General features: G+C 45.9%; 1 protein-coding gene and 1 pseudogene across 1 annotated transcript; one reads left to right on the top strand and one right to left on the bottom strand.

Moving 5' to 3' along the window:
* Positions 1 to 857: 857 nt before the first annotated feature.
* On the top strand, positions 858 to 2,838 carry LOC131558252 (lactosylceramide 4-alpha-galactosyltransferase-like; annotated as a pseudogene).
* A 3,347-nt stretch (positions 2,839 to 6,185) lies between these two features.
* On the bottom strand, positions 6,186 to 16,771 carry LOC131558179 (poly(U)-specific endoribonuclease-A-like). Its single transcript, XM_058805801.1, has 7 exons — positions 16,650 to 16,771; positions 11,506 to 11,605; positions 9,824 to 9,935; positions 8,093 to 8,214; positions 7,881 to 7,993; positions 7,306 to 7,459; positions 6,186 to 6,886 (listed from the first exon to the last, which is right to left on the bottom strand). The coding sequence occupies exons 1-7, from the start codon at positions 16,658 to 16,660 to the stop codon at positions 6,629 to 6,631; spliced, it is 870 nt and encodes a 289-aa protein (XP_058661784.1). The 5' UTR covers positions 16,661 to 16,771; the 3' UTR covers positions 6,186 to 6,628.
* Between the last annotated feature and the right edge of the window lie 1,187 nt (positions 16,772 to 17,958).

Below are 17,958 nucleotides of genomic sequence, written 5' to 3'. Positions count from 1 at the left end.
CTTGCTTGCAGTTAGATGAACGGGGCGCTTTCCTGCCCATCTACTGCACAGGAACTTCTCCCCAGGCCTGTGCTGCTCTCTCTTCCTATGCTTGCAAAGGAAAAACGTATTTACAGGGTTAACCAAGCAGTAGTGTGTGGAGGGTGGGAATGTTGAGGGTGATGTATAAGGCAGGGTGGGCTGGCTTTGGCTGCCTGTAGCACTGGCAGCACATGCTGGCATTTCTGTGCGGGAGGAGAAAACTTTCTGGGGATCCAGAGCTCATCATTTGCGTATTGCGTGTCTCCTCTGTCCCGCTGTGCCTGGTGCAGAGTGGTGGCTCCATGCTCTGACATTTGGATGCCTCCCAGTGTGGCTGACAAGTCCCTTCTGGCCACAGGGGAAGCTCCGTATGTGAGCCAGGCACTGTGATCAAGGAGCAATGACAAATGGGACCGTGCCACCTGGCTGCTCTGTCGTGTTCCCTGCCACTTTGGTTACAGCTGTTGGACTAAAGCTTTTCCCGTTTCCTGAACCTTTCTGTCCTGCAGGGTAGGGCTTTGGAGATGGAGCTCAGGGAGGCAGGAGAAATGATGGAATCCTTTAGGATGGAAGAGATCTTTGACTGCCTGCGTCCAACCTCAAAACCCACTCTGCCAAGACCACCACTAAACCCAGTTCCTAAGTGCCACACCTACATGTCTGTTAAATGCCTCCAGGGACAGTGGATCCACTGCTTTCTTGGGCAGCTTGTGCCAATGCCTGGAAACTCTTCCAGGGAGTAAAATTCTGAGTAATGTCCACTCTAACCTTCCTTGGCACCACTTGAGACCATTTCCAATGGTCCTAAAAGCCACAGCCTTCCTCAAAGCTTCTTCATGTGCTCTTGCCTGTTGACCTTTGGGGCCCTGTGGTAGGCACAGGAGGTGCTGCTTCTGCTGCGCCTTGATTTCAGGAGAGGCAAGGGCAGCGATGATGATGCTGATGCTGAGGATGGAGCTAGACTGACTTATCTGTTTGTTGCTGCCTTGTTAAAAATCTCTTCCACTCCAACCCTCCCTTTTGCAAGGAAGGTAAGGGCAGGAGAGTGGAGAGAATGTCTGTCCACCAGCAGGATCCAGTGGGAGAACTGAGCAGAGCAGAGCCAGTGTGACCTGTGCAGGGTTGGGAAGCAGCCTTGGAACTCCCTTTCCAAAGGCACTTCTTGACCTTATTGTCTGCATCTGCCTCCTGAGCTGCCCTGCATCCATTCCTTTCTCACTCTCCATCCGTCCTGCCAGGCTACGCTGGCATGGACAATGGGCCAGGCTCTCTGCAGGGGCAGCTGGTTGGTTTGGAAAGGCAGCAAGTGCCAGCTCAACAACTGGAAGGCTGAGACTTCTGTTTGGTTTGGGGGAAGGACACATTGTGTGTCAGGAGAAAACAACTCTCCTCATGATAACCAGCTGTCAGTGGTCCGCAGTTCCACACAGAGTCTGTTGACAGGGCTCCAGGAATGGTCACAAGGAACATTGCTATTTCCTCCTGCCCGGGCTTTGCGTACGTGTCTCATGTCTCGTGTTGACAGTGACCTGAAGTTCTAGAGGGTGACAGATGGGTTCTCTAATGGTGTTCCTAGAGTTTGTTGTTGCACTGCTATGAAGGTGGGACACACCTGTGAAGGAAGGCTCATACTCTGCTGCCTCATCTGTCAGGTTTTTTCTCTTTTTTCCTTCCCTTCAGATCATGACGGCTGCCTCAGGAGAGCAGCCTCTGGCTGGAGACAGAAAGGTCAGGATGTCCAGCTGCCTCCTAAAGCTGACCAGGGTGGTGCTGAGCCACAAGCCCTGTGCCCTTTTTACCCTCATCTTTGTGTTTGTATCCCTTGCCTACCAGAAGCTGTACTGGGGCATCGGGGAGGACCCAAAGAGCAGCGTCCCCACCTCCGGCTTGTCTGCTGAGAGGAGCTGTGCTCACTATGTGCCTTCTGCCCTTGACATGGCTGGTGGGCCCTCTCCTTCCACAGGAAATGTGTTTTTTGTGGAGACCTCGGAGCAAACTGCCCCAAGTTACCTGTTCTCCTGCTCTGTGGAGTCAGCAGCCAGGACACACCCTGCATCAAGAGTTGTGGTGCTCATGAAAGGCTTGGCCAAAGAGAACGGCTCCTTGCCCAGGCACTGGGCTTTCTCCTTGCTCAGCTGCTTCCCCAACGTGGAAATCCTGCCTCTGGACTTGACAGAGCTCTTTTCTGGAACACCTCTGGCACAGTGGTTTCTGCAGCCTCAGCGGCAACAGGAACCTCATTTTTTACATGTCCTCTCTGATGCCTGCAGAATTGTGCTCATGTGGAAATTTGGTGGCATCTACCTGGATACAGACTTCATCGTGCTTAAGAACTTACATAACCTTACCAATGCCCTTGGCATTCAGGGTGACAGTGTACTGAATGGAGCCTTTCTGTCCTTTGAGGCCAAGCACAAATTCATGGAGCTTTGCATGCAAGACTTTGTGCAGAATTACAATGGCTGGGCCTGGGGGCACCAAGGCCCAGAGCTCCTAACTCGTGTCTTCAAGAAGTGGTGCTCCATCAGGACTATCAAGAGCATGAGCTGCAAAGGTGTGAGTGCTCTTGCCCAAGAAGTTGTTTATCCTATTCCCTGGCAGGACTGGGAGCAGTTGTTTGAGGCAGTCAGTGCCTTGGAGCTTCAGAAACTCCTTAAGAACACCTATGCAGTGCACATATGGAACAAACTGAGCCACGGGACCAAGTTAGAGATCCCTTCCCAGGCTCTGCTGGCTCAGCTCTATTCCCAGTTCTGCCCTGCCACCTACGCAAAGATGAAGCAGGACTCTGAAGAGTTGTCGAGGCGTGCAGTGTGACCTGGGGCCCTTGGCTGAAGGGACATTTCCCCAGCCTGAGGGAAACCGAGTGCCTTTGACCTTCCCTAGAGTGGCTTTCTATGCCCCAGAGCAGCTGTGTGACTGCTCTGTGGTTCTGTACCTGACATTGCTGATATCTGCCTCTGATCCCCTGTGTTTCAAATTTACAGCAGAACCTGACTGCAGCCTCTCTTGCTGTCCTATACGAGACCTGTTGCTGCAGGGAAGGTTGTACTCCTTCAGCAGCATCTCTCAGCTGGTCCATTCTTGGTGTTCTCCAATGGCTTCTCCTGTGAATCCCAGCCTGAGCAGCCCCTTGTGATGTTTCAACAGCTATAGAAACCCCTTGCTCTCTGTTCATTTGAAATTTTCACAGAATATTCTGTGTTGGAATGAACCCACAGCCATCTTGGGTCTAACCCCTGGCCGCTCCAACAATCAGGCCCTGTGCATGAGACCGTCATCCTTGGTGCCATGACCATTCCTGGGGAGCCTGTTCAGTGCCCCAGCACCCTCTGGGCAAGGACCTTTCCCTGATATCCACCCTGACCCTCCCTGACACAGCTCCAGCCGTTTCCTGGGTCCTGTCCCTGGTCACACAGAGCAGAGATCAGGGCCTGCACCTCCTCTTCCCCTCCTGAGGAAGCTGCAGAACTGCTGTGAGCTCTGACCTCAGCCTGCTCTTCTCCAGCTGAACAGACCAGTGCCCTCAACTGCTCCTTGTATGGCTTTCTCTTCAGGCCCTTCACCATCTTCAAAAACCTACTTTAGACACTCTCAAGCAGCTTCAGAGCTTTGTTATATTGTGGCACCCAAAACTACACACAATATTCAAGGTGAGGCTGCCCCAGCCCAGAGCAGAGCAGGACAATCCCCTCCCTGGCCTGGCCTGGCCTGGCCTGGCCAGCAATGCTGGGCCCGGTGCCCCAGGACAGGGCTGTCCCTCCTGGCTGCGAGGGCACTGCTGGCTCATGTCCAACTGGCCATCAACCCCTGTTGCATTGCACTAAATAGTTTATTTAGTTGTTGTTTTGCACTAGGTCGGTGTTTTGCACTGAAGAGTATGTTGTTATCCTCATGGGATTCCCCTCTTATATCACACAGTCTTCCCCTCCATCCCACCAAGCCCTGGCGGAGGTCTCTCCCCAGGTTACCCCCTCCCCTGGTCCCTCCCATCATTTGTATCCCATTGGCTGTGTTCCCTCTTCTCCACCCCCTTCCCCGGGGTTTAAAGTCCCTGTTATCAGACAATTGGTCTCTTTTTCCTCTGGTCCTCTTGCCCGCCGTTGGACCTTCTGGAGTAATTCCACAATAAAGCTGTGGGATTTTTGGTCCCAAGGAGAAGAGCACCTCAAGTCTTTCACCTTTGTCCTTGTAAGGCTGCGAGGGGCCAGGGTCCAAACCCAGTGAGATGGGACCCAAAAGGCCCCGAGAGATGAGCTTTACAAACCCCTAGGTCCCTTTCCACAACACTGCTCTCCAGCCTCTCATTCCCAGTCTGTCTGTACATTCAGGTTTGTCCCAGCCCAGATGCAGAACCCAGCCCTTGCCTTTGTTTACTTCACACAACTGGTGACCAGGGCTCTCTGCAGAGCCTCTTCGCCCTTGAGGGAGTCAGCAGCTTCTCCCAGTTTTGTATTATCTGCAAGCCCTGTGGAACCCCACAAGTGATAGGCTGCCAGTCAGCTGTCACCCAGGTAACGTCATTCTTTGTGCTCGACCCATGAGCAAGTTGCTCAGCCATCACATGATGTGTTTATCCAGCTGTGGGCTGCACACTGAGATAGATTATATCCAAAGCTTTACTGAAATCCAAAAAAATTACATCTACTGATGTTTTTGGATCAACTGGGTGGGTTACCTTAGCATAAAAGGAAATTAATTTTGAAAAGCAGGACTTTCCTCATGTACTAGCTGTGACCAATGACTGTGTTGTCCTTCAGGTGTTTTTCAATACCTCCCAGAATAATGATCATCATCTCCATAATTTTACCAGGCAGTGGAGTGAGACTGACAGGCCTGTAGCTTCCAGGGTCATCCTTCTTGCCCTCTTTGAAAACTGGGACCTCTCCAGTTCTCAAAACTGTTCAAAAATTATCAAGAGATGCCTCGTGATGATATCAGCCAGGTCTTTATGTATTCTCACGTTAATCCTGTCATACCCCATAGACCTACAGGGATCCAGCTGGAGCAGCTGATCCCTCACACCTTCAGGGTTAACTCAGAGTTTACCATTCTCATAGTCACAGTCCTCCAGCTCCGGGTGCTGGGACCTCCTTAGTCCATCATCAGTGTTGAAAACAGAGGCAAAGAAAGCCTTAAACATCTCTACCTTGTCCATGGCCCTGTTTGTGAGGTGACCATCCTCATCCTGTAACGGGCTGATGTCCTTTCAGTACTGCCTTTTGCCATTAATGTATTTTAAACCCTCTTTTTATTTTCCCCCACATTTCTGGTGGCTTCAACTGCAGTGGAGCTTTGGCCACACAAGTTCTCCCCCTACACTGGTAAGCAGCATCTCCGTACTCCTTCCACGTCACCTGACCTTGCTTCCACTGGGCATAACCCTTCCTTTTTTACCTTATCTCCGAAAGAAGATTCCTGTTCAGCCAAGGTGGCCTTCTGCCTCATCTGCTTGATTTCCAATTTTTAGGAATTGCCTGTTCCTGTGTCCTCAGGAGCTGGTGCTTAAAACGTGACCACAGCACTGATGGACCCCAGGACCTTCAAAAGCATTTTCCCAGGTGTGTTGGTTCTCAAATCACTTCTCAAATCTCAAAATCTCAAATTCTGAGGAAAAAAAAAAAAACTCAAGTTTTTTTCTCAAAATCTCAAATTCAAGATTTCAAAACTCTCAAATTGATGAACCAAAACCACTACACCAGGGGACTTTACTTACTGGTTCCATGAGCAGCCTGAAGTCACTTCTTCCCATGTCCAGGGTTGAAGTTTTGTTGGCACTTTTCCTCCTGTTGCCAGATATTTTAAACTCGATGGCTTCATGGCCACTGTGGCCAAGACAGCCGCCAATCTCCACTCAAGAGGATCACAAGATCCTCTCTGTAGACAAGCAACAAAGCAAGGAGGGAGGGCATCTTTCTGAGTCAGCCCTCTTAGGACCTGTAGCATGAAGTTGTCCTCCACGTGATTCAGGAACACATAGGGAGTATACGAAAATTGTGTTAAAGAGACAGATGGTCATCAGATCCATTTTAACGCCTGCTATGGATCTCATGACCATCTCCTCACCTAAATGTGTTCCCTGTGTGTCCAGGTCATTGTATTGTAATAATGTATTTGAAATTAACCTCTTATGGAATGAGAAGAGGAGATTAAAACATCCTGGAGTTCTGCCTGTGCCCAAATCAAAGCTTCTGTCTGGAAGATAAAGTGTAAGCAATGTGTGGTTATTGCATTTTTAGATATGCAGGGACTAAAAACTAAGAGAAATATGTATATCAATTTTAATAGAACCTTTTCCTAAATGCCATTATTTGCTGAAAAGTACAGTACTATCATGCAGAAGGGAAGACTGATGTAATTTAGATGTAAATTTAATGTGAGCAGGAGTATGTTTCATGGTTTCTCAGACAGTGTCACAACACACTACTGATTAAACATTCCATTGCAGACCAAAAGAGACGGAGTCATCAATTTTTACTTGAAATGAGTTGTATAAAACAACATATTAACTTTGCTCTCTGGTCCTGTCCACCCCCCATCCATTCCTCCTGTCTCAACCACTCCTCCTTTCCCTTTTTTTGAAAAAAGAAGTTTCCTGCTCACTCTACTAATCTTCACTAGTGGTGCTGAGCAGCACTGGATATGCTGTTCCAATGTGGTGCCCATGGCGCCAGACAACCATCTGTAGCTCGTACTCATCTATCTTCACTGTTTCACGTGTGACTCTTTCTTCAGACAGCAGGAAAATGACTGTGTAAAGGGCAAATTCAAACTCTGGGCTGACACCAATAAAGGTGCTTCCGACTGGCTTGACTGAGCCCTTCCAGCTGAACTGGATGCTCAAAACTTGGTCATCTTTATCAGGCTGAAAGCATAAATGAAACAACAGAATTATCTCCAACACAGCTGTGACTGGATAGATAGAATTTCTGATTCTAGATTTCTGAGAGCTTTATAAGACTTGGTCATCCTTGGTGTGCCTGGGTGCTCTAGCTGGGCACAATCTTTTCTCTGACCTCTGGAGCATACATTTATCCCAACTAAGCCTCAGCAGTGTTGCGATTCTGTAAACACTAGCACTACTTTTTAAAATAGTTTTCACACAAAAAGAAGCTGGAAGACATATAATTGTTCATTCTTCTTATACACAGTTACATACTGTATATACTTATTGCTGTTCAAAACACTGAGCCTATGACTGCATTATTACACTTGTTTCATTACAACTTTTATCTCTGGATCCATTTGTTTTACTTGCAAAGGCCCCCAAAGGCTTGTTCTTACCCTGGTTTTGTTCTTCCGAGCTACATATCCCTTGTAATCAATCTGGTTGCGCTTTTCCTGAAGGTAAAATTGCACCCAGTTGTGCAAACCTAAGATCTCTTTACCATGCCTTGTTTCTCCAACAAAAACATGTTCAAAACCACAAGAATCAGGTCTGTAATGAAGAAGAAAAAAATAGTATACATTTTAGTATATAGGTATTTTATATGCTTCATAGAGCCATAGAATGGTTTGATTTGGAAGGGATGTTAAAGGCCATCTTATTCCAACCCCCTGCCATGGGCAGGGACACCTGCCACTATCCCAGGTTGCTCAGAGCCCCATCCAGCCTGGCCTTGGACACTGCCAGTGATCCAGAGGCAGCCACAGCTTCTCTGGGCAACCTGTGCCAGGGCCTCACCATCCTCACAGGGAAGAATTTCTTCCTCATATCCAATCTAAACCCACTCTCTGTCATGCTGAAGCTATTCTGAAGCTGGCTTGCAGTTCTATATGTAGCAGATGGCACTCAGGCTTACATTTACCTAAATCAGAATAGCAGAGAGATTATCAGTGCCCACACCCATCCAACATACCTGTCTCCTTCTTTCCTGGCATAGAGCTGGAACCAGATGTCATAAAGCTGGTGTTTGAAATCTGCAAGGTTTGGCCTTGCTAGGTTTTTTTTCAGCAGATAGTCATGAGCTAGCTGAAGAGTAGAAAAGCAAGATACAGTTTACTTTTTAATCAGTTTTTTTATCAGTTTTTTAATCAGTTTTCAGTGACAAAAAAGATCTGCGTTACTCACTCTCATGACTTGTGTTGCTAAGATAGCATCAAGGAAATGGTTGTTTTCAACTATTTCTTCTGGAGTCACTACTTCTGCTACACCGGTTGATGTCTCATAGTTGTCCAATAAGGAAATAAAGGCTGCAGAAAAAGGGTAACTTTCAGTCTGCTCATATGCCTGATCCAGACATTAGAGTGCCATCATAAAAAGCCACCACAGAATATACCTTTTCAGCCCTTAGAGAAGACCATTCCTTTATATGTCAGATTCTACTCCCAGGTATACTGTTAAGTTTAGGCATCAAGGTGACTCAAGGCCGGATCACTGCTGTACTTTTTATAGATCTTTTTAAAGATAAACAGCTACTGAGCTTCCTTATGGAGCCAAGAGCTGAAATAATAATGACCTACCAAAACAAATCACATCTGCCCACCACAATTATAGACACAAGCTTAGGACCATGAGCTATGCCGGCACAAGATTTTGTGTGCATTATTTCAGTAGAGGAATAATAGAGCATAAACCAATATCAGATGTCTTGAGCTTGATAAAAATTAGGGAAGGAAACATACATTCATAGACATGCCTGAAGTGTAGCCCCCAACAGAAATGCAAGACCTAGCTGTTGGTCTGGTACTACCTGAAAGGGCTTGGAAGTTGTGAGTAAGGGAGCAAAGATGAATTTGGTGTCTTTTTCAGTGCATACAATCATAGAATGGTTTGGGTTGGAAGAGACCTTAAAGATCATCCAGTTCAAACTCCTTGCCATGGTCAGGAACACCTTCCACTATCCCAGGTTGCTCAGAGCCCTGTCCAGCCTGGCCTTGGACACTGCCAGGGATGGGGCAGCCACAGCTGCTCTGGACAAGCTGTTCACCATTATGTCCCAACTGCCCTCATAGGAAAGAATTTCTTTCTAAATTCTAATCTAAATTTCCTCTCTGTCAGTGTGAAGCCATTCCCCCTTGTCCTGTCACTCCAGGCCCTTGTCCAGAGTCTCTCTCCATCTTTCCTGTGGGCTCCCTTCAGGCACTGCAAGGCCACAGTGAGGTCACCCCAAAGCCTTCTCTTCTCCAGGCTGAACAATCCCAATTCCCTCAGCCTTTCCTCCCAGCAGAGCTGCTCCATCCCTCTGCTCCCCTTGGTGTCCCTGCTCTGGCCTGGCTCCAGCAGCTCCCTGTCCTTGCTGTGCTGGGCCCAGGGCTGGATGCAGCCCTGCAGGGGGGCTCAGCAGAGAGGGGCACAGGGGCAGAATCCCCCCTGCCCTGCTGCCCTGGGGCTCTGGGTGCAGCCCAGCACAGGGGGGCTCTGCGTTGGGGCAGGGCCAGGTCTCACCCACAGCAGCCCCAGGTCCTTCAGCCAGGGCTGCTCCCTCTGCTCATCCCCAGCCTGGATTGATCCCAGGGGCTGTTCTGACCCAGGTGCAGCACCAACACTTGGTCTTGTTGAACCCTGTGAGATTCCCTTGGGCCACTTCTGGAGCTGGTAAGTGTCTCATCCCTTTTACTTTGTAGTAGAAAGAGACAGAGAATTCAGATTTTGCCTGGGGCACAAAAGGATCCTCCTCCTGAGGCTCAGGTACAGGTAATCTTCAAGCAACTGTTATAAAAACTCCCTTCAAATGACCTGCAGTCTGATGATCCTCACCACCGTCCAGATTACATACAATGTTATATTTTAGGCAAGCACGTCAAATACAGCACAGATTTTTTATATCACATCCACCATTAACAAAAGAACACGTCTCACTTGCAAAAGTTTTTATGCTTCTCAGGCGTTCTTCATTTACATTGTGAAACAGATATCTGGCTGCGTTGTCCTGGACAGCTCTGTCCCCTTGCTGTGCTGGACCTGCTTTTCCCTAGCAAAAATGGAGGAAAATAAGGAGTAAGATGTCCTTAGAGGAAACAGTGCCTGCCTTTGTGATAATCAAACCAAACCCCATAATGCCATCAGCATTCTTTGCTAGGAATTGTCTTCCTGTGAAATGAGAGACAATATTACAGAACTGCCAGCATAAAGAAAAAAGATAACCTCTGACATCTGTAAGAGCCTGAAATTTCAGTTTCCTCAGAGATGATTGTAATGGCCCATGTGATAGTTCAGTTCTGCTCAGTAACCAGCTGTGCTATTATACTATATAAATCACAAATGGTAAACAGAAGTAATGTAGAGCAAGTAATGTGGTCCCTCCCACCACAAATAAATAACAAGGAGATTTGGTTGCCTTCTGTCTCTGCAATTTTAAGGAGGCTTTCCTGATAATTTTCAAATTTCTATTTCATAAAGGGCTTTCTGAAGGAAAGAAGATAGTAGATGAGTAGCAGCTTGTTAACACAGGCAAGAGGTACTAGAGCCTTGTTCTGACAAATGGAGAAACCATGTGGCAGAAGTTTTGCCCACACACAATTTGGCTTGAGGTAGGTACCACTATTTCAAGTTTATCAGCAACAGGAAATTATCTGTTACAATATGAAGCAACATTGGAATAAAGTGTTTGAGTAACATTGGAATAAAGCGTTTGAGTAATATCAGAATAGAGTTCTTGTGTGAGTAGAAAATTGGATTGTGAATATTCTGGCCTATTGCAATTTGTGGCCAAAACACATGGTCATATTTGCACTGCACTCAGCTAGCAAGGAGTGAAATGGCTGCTTATGAAATCTCTCACTCCTCTCTCACATTTCCCTGGGACTGGAAGCAACAGTCCTGAAATCTTCACCCACTCCTCTCTGCTACTCCCTGCTCTCCCAGAGAAACCCAGAAATTTCTCAAATTCCTCCCTTATTCCCCTAAGAATGACTTGGGACCTATCTCCCTTTCTCCCTCACTGCAAGTCACCCACACCCCACACACAAGCTGTCATTCACACACTGAAACACACAGGGTGGAGCAGAACATCTCTAGTGCTACTCAAATTGTGGTTAACACTGAATTCAGACTATTTCTCAGGGAGTCATCTTTTTGGGTCTTGAAAGCCTCCAAAGATGGAGATTTCACAGCTTCTCTGAGCATCCTGTTCCTTTGTTTTTGTTGAATTTCATGATGTTCCTTTCACTAGCATATTCCGCCAGCCTGCCTATGTCCAGTGGAAGAGAAGCCCTGCATCTGAGCATACCAATTTCATCACCACAGTTTGCTGTCATCTGCAAAACTGGAAGGGCTACACGCTAGTTGTTCCTCCTCCAGCTCACAGATAGAGAGATGAAATAATACAGGACCCAAGACAGACACCTGAAAGACTCCACTTGTAACCAAGGTCCAGGTAAGTGTGAACCATTTGTGTTCTCTGTATTGTTCCCTCTCCTAAGGCATGCTTTCCCCACTGGACATGACAAAGCACAGGCAACTCTTTAAGCAAAAGGCACTTTTGCAGGCACCTTTTCCTGCAGCACCACACTGCCCTTAATCCTGACTTGGCAATTGGTTACCTGCACATCAATTGTGTAGTCTCTCCCAGGCCTAAGGCGGTGAACATCTGCATCCCACATCTCATTGAAAAGCTTAGAAAGTTCATGATTTAAGGCCTTCCTGCCAAGAAATACAGAGGAATGCATGTAAGGCAGGAAAAAAGGCACGTGCTGTTATTTCTGCAAGTCACTTGTAGAGTCTTCTAATGCCTCTCCATGTTCTGGATATCATCCTGGCATCAAGTTTCTCTTTCTCCCCATATGTTCCTGTCAGTGCCACTGTGAAACCCACAATACTTATGGTCCACGTTCCTTTTAAAAGAATGCAGGTAACCTGTAAGGAAACCTGAGTCTTCCCTTAGACTCAGACAACAAAGTTCTTGTTGATAAGTTCCTGTGGTTTCCCATGCAATGAAACAAAAAGGAAGATGGTGGTGTTTCATTCCCAAGGATTCTGTGCACAAACCAGAGGCAAGCAGGAGATTGTTCCCAGCATGCAGCAACACTGCCAACAGAACAGGAAGCAAAAAATTCCCCCTATGATGCTTTTCTCACAGCAATCTTATAAACTCTTCCCTTCTTCCTTCAAGCAAGATTCCACACAAAATGTTTTCTTTTGCCATGGGATTATCCCAGCATAAAGGTAGTGGTGACAAAGGCTAAGTAAGGCTCTAAACACCATGTCTGCATACAATAAAAATCCCTCATGTACTGATCACCATACCTACCCCAGCTTCTCCTTCCCTAATTTTTAATGGAGTCTTGTCCAGCATAATAGTGTACAGTTTTCAGAAGTCTGTCTATTCATCTATCAACAAAATTTAGGTAGGGTTGTGTGTTGGTTTGGCATGGCCTGGTTTTTGGCAGCTGGGGAGGGCACAGAGGTGGCTGCTGTGAGAAGCTGCTGGGAGCTTCCACTGTGTCCAGCAGTCAATGCCTGGTGGCTCTGAAGGTGGACATGCTGCTGGCCAAGGCTGGGCCAGTTAGAGGTGATGGTAAGGCCTCTGTCATAACAGATTCAAGAGGAAAATCAGCACAAATTAGGCACAGCTCTATTCCTAGCCAGAGAAGAGGAGGAAGTGAGAATATGTGAGGGAAACAGGATGGTGACCCAAGGTCAGTGCAGAAGCAGGAGAGGAGGTTCTCCAGGCACCAGAGCTGAGGCTCCTCTGCAGGCCGTTGTGAGGCCATGGTGAAGCAGCTGTGCCCATAGGCATCCATGGGGAATGCAGAGATCCACCCACAGCCTGTGGGGAAGGTGCCCATGCTGGAGCAGGTGGATACCTGGAGGAGGCCATGATCCAGTGGAAGACCACTGGAGAGAGGGGGCCCTTGATCCTAAGCTGTCCTTGGAGGACTGCACCCCGTGGGGAGAGAGAGAGACCCACATCGCAGCAGTTTTGGGAGGACTGTCTGCCGTGGGAGGGACTCATGGTGCAGCAGTTTTGGGAGGACTGCTGCTCGTGAGATTTGGACTCACACTGGAGAAGTTCACCGAGAACTGTCTCTTGTGGGAAGGAACCCCACAGTCTCACAGGGGAAGGGCTCCTTTTCCTGAGCAGCAGCAGAAGATCTTGGGTGATAAGCTAACAAAAAACCCCCATGGCCTGTCTCCCTGCACTGTTGGTGGGAAAGAGGGAGGGGCTTGGGGTAAAAATGTGTTTTAATGGCTCATTTTGCTTCTCATTCTCTTCTTCTGACTCTGTTAGTAATAAATTCACTTTGTATTTCTAAGCTGAGCCTGTTTTGGCCTTGGGAGTGTTTTCTCACAGTCCCTATCTCAACTCATGAACCCTTTGTTCATTTTTTTCTCTCCTCTGCCTAGCTGTGGTAGGAGAGGGTGAGGGAATGATTCTTGTGGGTGCCTGGTATTTGGCCAATGTCAAACCATGACAGGTTGTTACTGTGATGAAGTGCCCAGAGGTAGCTCCAGTTTCAAGTACATTATGTTCACACTAAGAGGGGATCAGGACAACAGAGTGGAGAAAAAGAGAGGTGGCTTAATCTTTAACTGACAGGGAATCAATCAGTTACAAACCAACACATGCATCAAACCCAGAGAAGAACCGCTTGATCATTTTGAATTCTCCTCCAAAAGAGATGTTTTCCAGAAAAGAAGAAAAGTACAGAAATCTGTCAACAATTGGTATTTCTTTCAAAAAGCTCTTGGAGCAACCTGCCATGATTTTAACAACTGGCTTTCCCAGACTGAACCAAGGCACTTTCAAGCCCAGCTCTGAACCTCTGATTAGTGTTAAGCCTTCTCCTTCTGTTCTGCTAAGGATAGAGATAACTTGCTGCATCCTCCTGCCAGTGGCAAATTCCATGCTCTCCAGCAGGAAGAGCAAACAAAGATTGTGGCAAAGGCATAAGGGCAGGGCAGATAACCATAATTACAGCAGCTGCCACACCTCAGCCTGCCTGCAGCTGTGGATCTGAGCCACTGTGCTCCTGAGCGGTGCTGGAGGCACAGTCCATTTTCCCTTGGGTTCTCTGGTACTTTGGGATAGCTGTGGGTGGGAAATCTAAAAGATCACTTGAATTTTTAACTGGGCTTGAACACGTGTCAATACCTGAAGAAAGGAAAAAGATAAAAAAATCTAGTGTTTGGTAGCCAAAGGACATGTTCATTGCCTGGATAAACAGGAATGTGAAGGAAGAGTTGTGCTGGGAACAGGTACTTGCATGGATCTCACAGTGGAGAAGAAGGAGGCTGTCACAGAGGAGCTTCATTCAGCCTTTGCCCAAAACCCAGGCTCTGCTTGTGCAGTCAGTGGGGCACTGTCAGCAAACAAGGCCCTTGCTCAGTGTCCCAGGGAGCTGCCTCAGCAGCCACCAACAGCAGCAGTTTTATTTATTTCCTGCCATGCTTCCATATTCTTTCTAGAGCCTTACAAAGAGCAAGCCCTTTTTGAAAGAGCCTACAAACCAACACCAAACAGAAAACTGCTCACTTCAGCAGCTCAGCTGAAAGCCCAGGGACAGGACTGGTGAGCTCACAGAACAGTACTGGAGATGTTTTTCAAACTTCAAGCCTTTACCTTGGACTGCCCTAATTTTATTGGATCACTTTTGTGCTGTATTCTGGACCCTCCTGCTGCCTGCTCCTCTGTACCAACTTATCCTGTTTGAGAACCATCATATTATGTTTAATAGAGCTTTTATTTTGGAAGGGATTACTGCTGGTGAAGAGGAGTCTGCTGCCTGCTGAACATCCAAGGTATGTGGAGCATTAGAGAGGGTGTCACTTGGGTTTTATTATAATATTTTGTTTCTCAGATACATATTTTATATACATATCTTTTTGTATGTGTATATTTTAGTAACAGTCACCTATCTAGGAGAGATCTATCATCTCTTTAATGCCCACTTGCTCTCAGTCTGCTCTTAGCAGATTTGTCCTGTGTTTATAAAGCAGTTTGATCTTCCTCCTTTAGAAATATTATGAAATATCACATGAGCTCAAGATGTCTATTCAGGAGAGGGTTACAATAAGAGTGTACCTACAAATTTCAATCCTTATTTTTGTTCTATAAATATACTTCTCCTAGTAGCATTTCTCCATTCAGGAAACTTGTCCCAAAATTGAAATCACTAAATTTTACAATGTAAAAGTCTCTACTGTCCTTTATCTCTGCTAGATACTACCACAATATCATCATGGATTTTTCCTCTCCTTTTTGTTGTCCCTTTAGTTTCCAAACAGAGAGAGTACCTGTTTATGCTGTAACTGAAGACTGAAAAAATATACCCTTGCCAAAGCAAAAAACTTGTCTAGCAACTTATACAGTCACCTTGTAAAACTCTTTCTGGATGGTATCTCTTTTAAAAGGGCCATAAACTTAGCTTACACATGCAAGGTGAGACAGTTTAAATGAGAAGATGCCCAATACCTTCGTGCAAATCTGTGACACACCAGCATGTAGGTACGGTTGTTCTGGAAAATGGTATTGCATATTTTCTCCCTGGTTTTCAACACAATGGCATGGGTGACTCAAACCAGAGATTTTTATCATCAGTTCTCAATCTTTTCCCTGTGTGAAAGCTCTGAGTTGTTAGATTTATGCTTGCACATAGAGTTAATTATTTCTGTGCAAGAAGTCTGGCCAGTTGGATTTTGTCCAGTTGGAGCCTTGCTTGGATGTTCTCACGTGAGCAAAGCACCACCCCAGTAACAACACTCAGTCTGCACTTTTAAGAGCTGAGAAAACCTGGGAGAGGCTTTTTGCAATAGCAATTGATGCACCAGCAGTGTGTTTAGAGCCAAAGAATCTAGCATCTCCATTTTCTTCTTATTCTACCCAAAACAAGACGTTATTGCTTATTCTACCCAAGAACAAGACGTTATTGCTATAAATCAGAAATTATTCAAGACATGAAAAGAATTAAAGGTCAGTGGCAAATAATGTGAGAAAGTCAACACTGTTAGAGCAAGAAGAATAGGTATTGCAAATGGGTCACATGAAGCCCTGCAAATAAGGTTTGATTGTGCACCTTCTCCAAAGTAAATTTACTTTCAGAGATCCTTTCAACAATATGCAATTTTATACAGCCCTTAACCTTTATATAGAGAAGAAAGGGATTTGGAACACCTGATGAGCTGCTATTTACAAGAAGTTTCCAACAATTTAAAAAACTTAGTTCAAATGTTTGAAATACATGCAACAGAAGACAGAAACAATTTATGACAAACAGAAGATAGAAACAAATCTCTAGATTTTCATCTTATGCCAGTGTCTATGTCCTCTATTTGAGTCCAGTGATTTTTATTATTTTTTTTTTAAGTAAAGCCGATATTTAAAATACCTAAAAATACATAAGGCAGGTTTTGTATGTGGAAAGGAAAAGGCAATGTCAAGGGGCAAACATGAGAGTGGAACAGTCTGCCAAGGTCCTGGGCAGGCAACTGATGTCTGAAGAACTGATTCTGAGTTATCAGCTATATTTAAGCACAATCTGATTTTATCATCACCTTTATTTTAAGCAAGTGGCTCAGTAGCCTCACCGATGTTGTACACTGCAGTGAGTCAGTAAAATAGAATAGAAAGAGGAAGAGGGTTCTTGCTGTGCTGCATGTCATGTAATATTCACCCTTGCACAGAAAAAATATATCCCATCCCCCCTACCCTGCCTGTTAGAGGAGAATCAGTATGATTGTCTCTTACCCACTTGCCATGCTGGGAAGAAGTTTGTTTTTCTCTTGGGAAATACTCTGAGCAGGGAGAAGGCAGCCAGAAGCTCAGCAATCCTCCCGCAGTCCAAGGCACGAGCTGTGCTCCCCTCCCACTCCTCTGCCCTCTGAGGACTGTCACTCAGCCTGGCAGGAAGGCACAGGAGAGGCAGGAGGTGCCAGTTCCCACAAGAGTCTGAGGATGGCACCAGAGCTCACACTGCTCTCGGGGCAGGAACACTCGCACCAGGAAGTCAGAGGCACCTGTAGCAGGCTCCTGCCTCACCTTCTCTTGCATCATGGATTATTTGCCAAATGGATTTTATGTCTCTGGAGGAAGTTTTAGCCCAGAAAGAAGCAGTGCAAGTCTGAAAGCCTTGAAATGGATGGGACATTCTAGTCCTGTTATTCTGTATCCAGTTATTATTTGACAGTAGAAGGGAAGATGATAATTAATCTGAGATCAAAAAAAAAAAATCAAAGGTGGTGAAGGACCAGATCAAAACACCAACAAATGCATCTCTATTTACAGCTGAAACTGCTATGTGTGATCTTATTAATATTAGGAACTGATATAAGCAGGAAATGTTTTAGAAACAGAACTTTGCATGTGCCACTGGAAGCTAGCAGTGGCAGGTACTGATTCCTGTCCTGGGAAGCTTGCATTTATTCTGTGCCTAAATCAACCCTCAGATGGTTTGAAGCTTATTGTTGTTTGGTTGGTACTTGTGACATCTTCTTCATCATAATAAATTTCTGAAAAGCATAGCTTTAGGTCTAAACTAGATATATGTATATAGAGAAGCCAGAATGGCTTGATGCTAGCTACCAGTCATACAAGTGGTTCTGCACCTCTGGTCCATGAATCCCTTCAAAGAATCAATTTAGGGCCAAATAAAGCCCCTGGTGATAAAGAGACACAAAATTGCGTAGGGAACAAGACATGCAGCCCACTTAAAACACTTAAAAGTGAAGCTTCCTTCTGACACTGGTAGGGGAAATTAAAGTATCTCAAAATGGAATATCCTTAATTTTAACAGAAATTTTTTACCATCTTTGGTTAGTATTTATTGCAGTTCAGGGTAAACAAGGTAAATGACAAAAATCCAGTGTCCTGGATTTGTCAACTGCACCAGTTTATCACCTGAAGGCAGGAAATCTTCTGTGCTTTCATTTAAAATACAAAAGCCAGTGGGCATATTCTGTCTATTAAAAAAATGCATCTTCTTTACTCACATTAGGAGAAAGAGCCCAGATGGGAGCCCAGGGAATTTTTACTTACAAGCAGCATCATCATTGGACTC

This window comes from Ammospiza caudacuta, chromosome 5 (genome assembly GCF_027887145.1).
Source record: "Ammospiza caudacuta isolate bAmmCau1 chromosome 5, bAmmCau1.pri, whole genome shotgun sequence".
Classification (NCBI taxonomy): domain Eukaryota; kingdom Metazoa; phylum Chordata; class Aves; order Passeriformes; family Passerellidae; genus Ammospiza; species Ammospiza caudacuta.
This window is presented reverse-complemented; position numbering and strand designations above follow the sequence as displayed.

Bases quoted from the DNA above. Each gene is read 5' to 3' on its own strand.
- LOC131558179 (XM_058805801.1), bottom strand. The intron at 9,936-11,505 runs GTAACCAATTGC...CATTTTTGCTAG, and splicing joins ACTACACAATTGATGTGCAG to GGAAAAGCAGGTCCAGCACA. The intron at 6,887-7,305 runs GTAAGAACAAGC...TTATGCTTTCAG, and splicing joins CTCGGAAGAACAAAACCAGG to CCTGATAAAGATGACCAAGT.